The sequence below is a fragment of the Apus apus genome, chromosome 4 (assembly GCF_020740795.1).
Source record: "Apus apus isolate bApuApu2 chromosome 4, bApuApu2.pri.cur, whole genome shotgun sequence".
Lineage (NCBI taxonomy): Eukaryota > Metazoa > Chordata > Aves > Apodiformes > Apodidae > Apus > Apus apus.
Window position 1 is genome coordinate 113383262 of NC_067285.1, and position 9609 is coordinate 113392870.

The following is a 9609-nucleotide window of genomic DNA, read 5'->3' on the forward strand; positions in this document are numbered from 1 at the left end:
ACTCCCACTCGTACGCTGCAAGTCCCTGGGCTGTATTTCTGCAGTTCCCTTCTCTGTGCTCTCTCCATCACCTGTGGTAATCGAGTTGCCTGTGGGATACAGCACCAGGGTGTGCTTGGTTGCCTGGTGGGAAAAGCATTATTTGGAGTTTGATCCCTCTTTTGGGGGTGGGGAGAAGATGAAGAAAGCTGGAGCCATAAACCAGGCAGGCGGCAGCTGACGTCGTTCCAGCCTGTAAAATACATATTTATCTACCTTCCACAGACTAACAAATTGTTGTGCAATCATTGCAGTAAACATGAGAGATGAAAATAGTTTTAAGTTTCATTTTGCTTGCTGTCATCTGTTTTGTTTTGTTTTGTTCTTTTAGTATTGAGCAGCAGTAATTTAATAGCATTGTTTGAGTCCCGTTTGGTTTTCACAGAGCCTTGCGTGGTATTGAGTTTCTGGTGAACATCTAGGTACAGGAGGACAATTTTCTGCCTAATGGAAAAAGCAATAATTATTTCATTAATACCAGGGTAGAATTTGTCCAGGCTAAAGAAGAAATCAGAAGGCACTGAGCGTAGCAGGTAAAAGAGTGGTTCTCAGCTTTTTTTTGCTGATGGGGCAAAAAAAGAAGGCACTTGGTTGTACCTGAACTCGTAGGGGTTGATTTTGCATTCTCATCATACTGTTGTGCCATCCCATAATAATGCTGGTTGAGTTTAATTGTGAGTGAGATCAGGGCCTGGCTCGGGTAGGAATGTATTTCCTGGGCTGTGCTGTTGCATTTTGTCTTTCTAATGAGATACTGAAATTAGGTCTTGGGCATTCAAAGATCATTCCAAGAGTCCAGTGGGAGGGCGATGTTCAAAGACACAGAGGGTCAGCAAGGGGTCCAGCCCCTGCTCCTCTAGGGTGGGAGAAGACTGCCTGCCCATCTTGTCTTCATCATTACCCATTAGTATTTTAGCTGAAAGCTCTATTTCATGTTGGTAATGAAATATGTGTATTCCAAGTAAACAGGCTTCAGTAAAGCTTGGTAAGAGTGGTCCATCTTAGGATGCAACAGGTCACTGAAACCAGATCCAGAGCGAGGACCACTAAAGGACAGGACAGACTTCCCAAAGCACTTTCAGCTCCCAGAGCAACCAGCTGACTAAGAACATAGAATCACAGCAAGGTTTGGTTTCAAAGGGATATTTAATGCTCATCCAGTCCAACTCTTCCTGCAGTGAGCAGGAACATCTTCAACTAAACCAGGCTGCTCAGAGCCCCATCCAACCTGACCTGGAATGTTTCCAGGGATGGGGCATCTCCCACCTCCCTGGGCAACATGGGCCAGGGTCTTACAACCCTCAGTGTAAAAAATTTCTTCGTAATACCTAGTCTGAATCTCCCTTCTTTCAGTTTAAAACCATCACCCTTTTCTATCACTACAGGCCCTACTAAAATGTCTGTCCCCATCTTTCTTATAAACCTCCCTAAGGTATTGAAAGGCCACAGTAAGATCTCCCCGGAGCCTTCTCTTCTCCAGGCTGAACACCCCAACTCTCCCAGCCTGTCTCCAGAGCAGAGCTGCTCCAGCCCTCTCATCATCTCTGTGGCCTCCTCTGGACTTGCTCCAACAGCTCTTTTGTTGTGTTGGAGCCCCGGAGCTGGCCCCAGCCCTGCAGGGGGGTCTCAGCAGAGCAGAGCAGAGGGGACAGCCCCCTCCCTGGCCCTGCTGGTCACGCTGCTGGTGACACAGCCCAGGACACAGTTGGTTTCTGGGCTCCAGCACATGGTGCCAGCTCATGTTGAGCTTCTCCTCACCCATCACCCCCAAGTCCTTCTCCTCAGGGCTGTGCTTGATCCATTCTCTGCCCAGCCTGGATTTGTGCTGGGGATTGTCCTGACACACATGCAGAACCTTTCACTTAACACCACTTCAAAATGAACTCAACCCCTTGGGAGAGAACAGAAATGAAAGAGAAAACTGGGGGAACTGAGCTGAAAGAAAACAACAGCGAAGCATGGAGGAGGTTTGGGGGTAAATGTTCTTTACAGTATGAAAGCTCACAGTGCTGAGAAGGGAGCATGTGGAGGCAAGCTCTGGAAACAGAGGTCGAACCACCAGATCACAGTGGTTGGATGTGCTGACGTTTGTGACGCGCTGCTGATGGGTTGGAAGAGAAATAAAACCCTCACTCCTGTTGTTCAGCGTAAGCTGCTCCTTTGTTATTGAATGTAGGGAGAAATACCAGCCTTGTGCAGTGCTGGACTTCTGAAGAGCTGGGATTACATTAAGTAAGTGTGGGGGTTTTGTGACAACAGGGGGTTTGATCGTTTCAACGTTGGTTTGAGTTTCGCTAGCGACGTGCCTGGGGTTTGCCAAGCACAGAAGCACGGTTCATGCCCTGAAGCTTGTAAGATGAGAACAGGATGACACTGGGGGAAGAGGGAGGGTGCCACATACTGGGTAACATTTGTTTTCTCCTCTCCCTTCCCTCGCTGCAGACTGTACCAAAGCCCATAGCCCTGGAGCCCTGCTTTGGGAACAAAGCAGCTGTTCTCTCTGTATTCGTGAGGTTGCCTCGAGGACTTGGAGGTATCCCACCACCAGGACAGTCAGGTGAGCCATCTCCTTGTCTCTGCTGGCCTTAACTCTCTGTGCCTTCCCCAGCCTTGCTGAGTCACCTTACAGCTTCAGACTCCATCCTGCAGTCACTGCTGCTCCCATGTGGCCCCCGAGGATGTGCTGGGGTTATTTTAAGATAGCTTGGGCCCTGCCAGCCTCCCACCTGAGGTTCTGCTCAATTTTTTGGGTCATTTGATGGATGAACGTTTAATATTTGGACTACGCTTTACTTATGGCTGGGGAAAAAGGAGGTTCTGGCACAGGCAGGTTTGCAGTAGTTACCTATGAAAGTAACTTGCCTCCCAGTCTCTTCCCGCTCCATTCCCAGCTCCTTTTGCAAAAAAAACATCAAGGCCTTTCAAAGCATCCATGCCCTTTTCTTAGCACTTCTGGACAGAGTAGTTTTGTCCATCCAGCTTAAAATTTTCTTATTCCCAGCCCCTTCTCACTGAAATCTGCTTGGAGGGCACGGAGATGTCATCTCCTGGGCAGTTTGTGGTTTAACTGGGGTTTCTGCAGTTGAGAAGTTGAAGCAGAGGATCTCAAAACAAATTACTATCTGAGTTTGAGACAGGGAGGTTTAAGATGGGGCGGTTTGAGATGGGATATTTGTGAGCTGTGTGAGCTCAGTCCCAGGTGGCCAGTGGTGGTTTGTTGGTGGATCTGCTAGAAGGAGGTTGCAGAGATGACAGATATCCAGGAAGCCCAGTGAAGCCTCCATGCCCGTGTGCTTTTAGGATTTATGCTAGCACATCTACTGGTGCAGAGAAAGCCCCCTCCCCTCAGTGTTAGGGGTTTCCTATCCATTAACACCCACACTCCTTATTCCCAGCTTTTCCTACCACGGTGGCTTTCAATAATACACTCATTTAAAAGCTGATTTCAGAGCAGCCACTGGAGTTTAATCTCTTAAGCCAAAATGCTTTTCTAGTTCACTCTTTTTAAGAACTCAAAACATGATACTTATTTTGTGGCTTGGAGGGTTGTTGTTTTTTTTCTCAGCTGGGGCAGAAGGATGTTTTTTCTGTGACTATTTTGTCCCATTTTCCTCAGGTCTTGCAGTGGCCAGTGCACTGGTGGACATTTCACAACAGATGCCAATTGCCTACAAAGAGAAATCGGGCGCAATACGAAATCGGAAACAACAGCCCCCTGCACAGCCAGGAACCTGTATTTGATGCATGGACATCAGAAACTGTTTAGGGTTTTAAACAAGACAGAAAAAGGAACACCTTGGAGGAGGAGGGGAAGGATTTCCAAGTTGTGTCACAAGAGACTAGAAGCACTCGAAGAAACACAACTTCCTCGAACCCAACGTTTTGTCTCACCTACGTGATAGTTGGCTTTCTTTGACAACTGCTCCACTTAAGTTTTACTGACACGTGGCTTCAGATTGCTCCTTTGTTTTCTTCCAGCTGAAAGTGAAATAATTTTATTGCAGGTCCAGTGACATCCGGTTGCCACCATTCATGGTCAGTGTACATAGAACAGTAGTCCAATAAGAATGACACTCAGGTTTATACATGGAAAGTGCTTTGTAGTTCATGTATTTATCAAACTGTACAAAAAGAAAAAGATGCAGTGTTTACAGGTGTCAGCTCTCAACACATAAACACTACTATTAATCTTGAAAGCATCTTCATCCTTTGTTTTCATTTAATGATGTATGTTGATTTCCTCCTGATTTAAGTGGAACTCTCTTCCAGATGCAGCGTTTTTGTAGTCAGCATGGTCCAGAACACCAGGAGTGCAGAAGCTGGGATGGTTTAAAGGTTGATGTCCTGTGTTGCTCAGATCACACGCAACGCCTGGAGAAGCTGTGTGTTGCTTTTGAAGGACTCAGTGTTTACACAGTCTGAACCTGCTTGGAGGACACCACACACAAGTGCCTAGACTTGAACAGATCTAGGGAGTGAGGAGGCTGCTACACACGTTTCTTTTTAATGTAATTATATTTCTCTTAAATCTATGTATACACACATACACAGTCACCCAAGGCAGTCTGTGTTCTTTGTAATATATCACACGCAGTCAGAGGAAAATGGCATTTTCCTGACCAACAGACTGCTCAACCAGGTGGAAATATCTGGAGGGAAGCTAGAGTTTCAGTGTCTCATGAAAAAATTCCTGGTTTCACCAGCGCTTTTAATAGAAGCAGTTTGTTTTCTGGGTCAAATATGTTCTATTTCTTCTGATTTTCTCTGCCCATTTGGCCTCTTTCCCTTTCCCTTCCCTCCTGCCCTTCTTCTGGATGAGAGCTGAGCTGTGCCTGGGCTCCCTCCTCAGCAGTAAGGTTTTCTTTATCTCCTCACAGGGTGCCAAAAGCAATATTTGAGGTGCCAGATCATTTGAGGATGAAGTAAAAAAGAACTTTAAATCAAAAAACAAGCAGACCAGCCTCCTCTGGCCACAGGTTTGAGCTCTACGTGGTCACTTACTGGTATTTCCCTTTGGGGCTGAACTCTCTTGGATGTTGAAGGAGGTGGCTTGTTGGTGAAAGGCAGGGACTTGCAAACAACAAGGAGAAGGTTTGGCATTTTGGGGGACGTATCAAACCATCTGGAGGGCTCTGACTAGATGGGATTATGGTTTGAAGTTCAGGGTTGGACTTTACCCCTCAGCCTGTGCCTGCCAGTGTCCAGTGTCTCCCTTGATCCTGGAATGTGGCATGGTGCCAGGGCCATCTAAAGCTGTGACGTTGAAGTTGGTAGGAAGATGTTGCATGAAGGTACCAAACGAGGTGCATAATTGCTGCTTAATTACAGTAAGTGTGGGTTCATTCAGGTCACCAGGTCGCTGGTTTCTGATGAGGACCTCAAGTTTTTATGGACTGGAGAAGTATCCAACCGAAGGGAGCGAAGGAAAATGCCCTTGGATCATCTGGCCAGGTACCACCCTTTGCCAAAATGAAACCCAAGCAACTGTATCTTTTATTTTTGTGCACGTTTTGGTGATTGATCACTATCAGCCAACTCATTTTTGGTGGGGTTTTTGGTATGTTGAAGAAGCTCTTTGCAGCGCGGTGACTTCGCAATCAAGACCTGGATTCACGTTGCGTGTCCAGGCAGCAGTGGTGGGGTTTAAAGACCATGGTGGATTGTAATTCTGATTCAACATGTCATTTATCAAATGCAACAGGACTGCAGGAAAAAAAAAAAAAAAAAAGAACAATACTGTGGGGGGGAAAAAAATGCATTTTGTACATATAAACACACATACATGTATTTATATCTAAAAAATGCATCTGTTTCTCAAGGAGAAGTTTCAATGCCCTCTGGGGAAAAGAAATTCTGGGAGGGAAAGGGGTGAGTTTTATCTTTTAGAATGAAGGGGTTTAGGCAGTTTAAGGGTGAAGTGATGCACAGATTACCTCAGACATACTCATCTCCTGAAAATATTTGCTAACTCCTTGTGTGTTCAGGCTGACCTGAACTGGAGAAATAAGACTGGACTAAAATCCCTCCCGTGTTATTGCTTTACATGTTTTCAGTCATGATGCACATCCTCGTGTTCAGAGATGTCTTCTTGCTTCTCCAACATTTATTTGGGGAGGAGAACTGCCAACCCAAATAGAAAAAGGTTTGAGCTTAAGTCTCATTATTCAGGGCAACACTTAAGTAGCTGCTTAAAGTTGTTGCTTTGGTTTTCCTGGACAGAAGCAGCTTTCAGAACAATAGGCCTGGAGGGGTGATTTATTTTGACTTTGACAAAAAAGATGGAAATGTGGGGGTTTTTTTTCCCCCTCTGGAGAGCTGAGTTGTCTCATCTCAAAAGCTGGTGCTGGATTGTGCCCAGAAGTGCAGTCACAAGGTTAGGTGCCAGATACTGGAAAGATGAGCAAAAAAATGACCAAACTTTGAGGTTTAGGAGAACCAAAAAAAAATGTAAATAGAGGAATGAGACTTATTGATATCAATAAAATGAAACAGCTCCTTTAGGATGTAACTCTGCTCTGCATCTTATCTCCATTTGATGAGGGAAAAAGAGAACTCTCATACATGTCTTTGCTGCAAACAGTTTCATCCCAGGTTAAAGGTAAAACAGAGAAGAAGGTGGGAGTGGGGGGTAAGAATTGGTGGTGGTTTATCACCAGGCCAATATCAAAAATGAAGGATTTGTGGGTTTATTTCATTTGGAGGTGATGCTGGGGGGGGAAAGAGCAACCTTGTTTCATGGGAGAATCTGTAAATAAATGAAAAATAACACACCAGTTTTGCACTTGTACATAAACTATACAGTAGCGTGCAGAACCTTGGAAGATTTAAAGTGTATATAAACCAGGAAAAAAAAAAATATTGAATGTATTTTTGATGCATTTTAAATGATGTATGAGTTTTGTCTTAACAACTTCTTCATATGATGAGTATTAGGTAACTTTCCAGAGCTTTGAAGAAACATCAAATTAGAGTTCTGATATCTTGCAGTATAAAGCAGGGAGGCATAACTTGCCTTTTATGTCTTCAAATGCATTTCACTTAAATGTGTAAGGGAACTAAAATGTGGCTCTTCCCTTTGAAAGGGGAAAAAACCAATACATGAAGACAGGTGATAAATGTCCTTAAAGCAGTCATTACTTGGAGGATTAAGTCAGCAGTTTAAGCCTCTACCATTAAGATTGTGCCATTCAAAATCACAATTTTCAAGCGTTTATAACTGGCTGAAATTCAGCATTCGAAGTCCCAGCCCTCAGAGCATTTGTATTCTTTGAGAGTAGCCTTGAAAAAGAAATTTAATGAAAAATCAAAGTGTTGTAGCCCTTTTATTCTAGAAAGCAGCAGTGCCATTGGATCTCCAAATAACATATTTGGTGGTGGTGTTTTTTTCGCTCACCTGTTTCCATTTTCTTCTAGCCCAGGGTTTTCTCTGGACTGTTGCAGGATGAGGGACAGGAGACCCTGCCACAGGGTCAAGATGTTGGAGACAAGAATTTATGGGACCCATTTGAGTTATTGCCACTCTCCCTGGGCTTAAAATGTGCTATATTGAAATTGCCAAAAAATAAAGCTGTGCACAGTGGGGTAATGCCTGTGATTAGCATAAAGTCATAGCGTGTAATGTACCAAAATTGGATGGAATGGTACCATAAAAGCTTGACAGTGCCTGGAATGACGCTTCCTTAGGCGTAGCTTGTGTTCTAAATATTGCTCAGAAGCATCATTTTCTCTGTGGTAAATGTTGACCAGAATAGATAAGACACTGGGTTCCTACTCTGGTTTTTAAATGGCAGCTCGTCCTGCTTGGCCCTAAAGAAGCTGATGGGAGCTTTTGATGAAATAACCTCCCTCAAGAGGCTGGAACTAAACTTCAGGCTTTTCCCCTAATAAGTCCGGGCCCACCAAGATGAGGCTGATCTTCCATCCTTAGCTGCTCCCGATGTCAGTGGCTGCTTTATCTTTTCCATGGAACCCCTGAATTGGGGACAGAGCATCAGCTAGAAAACCCTTTTCCCTGGAAGCAGGGATTTGGCAGCTCTGAGCTGTGGGAAGGCAAAGACTGGACCCCCCGTGCCAGGAGCCACTTTCAAACTCGCCCAACCCAACTCACAGGCGGCTCCCGATGCCTCTGCTTCCCCATTCCCTTTTTACCTTCATTTGGGAATTCCAGAGGGGAAGGGGAGGGATGAGGGTCAGGTTTTAGGAGCTTCCTGAGGGAAGCTGCAGGAGCAGGTTGGGAGTTGGGTGGGTTTGGAGTGGAAAGGTGCTGCTGGAAGATGCTCGCGGGAGCGCTGGGGGATGCGGGAGCCAAGGGAAGGGAGGGGGGGTCTGTGTGTCTCTCATTTTTGGCAGTGCTGTTGGCAATTTTAGTCCAATTCACACTCTTTCTGTTCACAGCTGCCTAAATTAGATTAGTTTCCCCGTGCTAGGAATATTACTGCAACGTGTAGATGCTGCTTTGTTTTTCTGCTTCAGGATCGGGGCAGGTTTGATCCGTTTCTTACTTAGTTCTAACACTACCCATGGACTTACTTCTGTGCATCTTCCAGGTACTATAGCTCTTTGGCCATTTCCTCTGCTATTATCATTAACTCCACAAACCTCACCAGAAGAAAGAAGAAAAAAAATGTAAAAAACAAACTGTGGAGGAGTCTAACGTATGTCAGTCCATTCTTATTTTTTTTTAATTAAAAAAAAAAAAGGCAAAAAGGAAACAAAAATAGAGTTTTATATTACTCTGAAATTTGTGCACAGGAAATGTTCTTTACACTAAGATCCTTGAATGAATTGTATTCTGGATTTTTTTATTTTTTTTTCCTCTTCTGTAATTATTTACAATTCTTCTCGGCGTTCAGACTTGGGCTTAGTTTGTTAATATGTATAATTTAGCATTTATTGCATTCATATGTAAATATAAGCAGGTATTGTAAACTATTTCATTGCTGGGGGTTGTGGGTGTTATACATACACACATTTAGGACTGCAGTTTTTTGGTATAATTTTTTTGTATTGTAAAATAACAGCTAATTTAAAGCAGGAAGGAGGAAATTCTTGGGAGGTCTGTGCATTTAAAATACAAATGTGAACTATGTGTATATAAATAAAAAGTAAATAATGCAAATCTTTCCTCTGGAATAAAAAGTAGACGATCTGGTTAGTTGTTTTTTTTTTTCCTTCCTTCCTTCCTTCCTTCCTTCCTTCCTTCCTTCCTTCCTTCCTTCCTTCCTTCCTTCCTTCCTTCCTTCCTTCCTTCCTTCCTTCCTTCCTTCCTTCCTTCCTTCCTTCCTTCCTTCCTTCCTTCCTTCCTTCCTTCCTTCCTTCCTTCCTTCCTTCCTTCCTTCCTTCCTTCCTTCCTTCCTTCCTTCCTTCCTTCCTTCCTTCCTTCCTTCCTTCCTTCCTTCCTTCCTTCCTTCCTTCCTTCCTTCCTTCCTTCCTTCCTTCCTTCCTTCCTTCCTTCCTTCCTTCCTTCCTTCCTTCCTTCCTTCCTTCCTTCCTTCCTTCCTTCCCCACCCCCCTCCCCCCCAACCTTCTGAAAAAGGGGGAAGAAATCACTTGAGGGTTTTTTAAAGGCTC

The 9609-nt window shown here is 44.4% G+C and overlaps 1 protein-coding gene across 1 annotated transcript in view; it reads left to right on the forward strand.

The window, feature by feature from the left end:
- The window catches only part of ATRN (attractin), a gene marked incomplete at its 5' end in the record, with an annotated part of 169919 nt that extends 160732 nt beyond the window's left edge, over nucleotides 1-9187 (forward strand). The window contains 2 exons of the mRNA XM_051618313.1: nucleotides 2482-2596; nucleotides 3656-9187. Coding sequence (XP_051474273.1) covers nucleotides 2482-2596; nucleotides 3656-3780 — 240 coding nt within the window. The remainder of the gene's footprint in view (nucleotides 1-2481; nucleotides 2597-3655) is intronic.
- Between the last annotated feature and the right edge of the window lie 422 nt (nucleotides 9188-9609).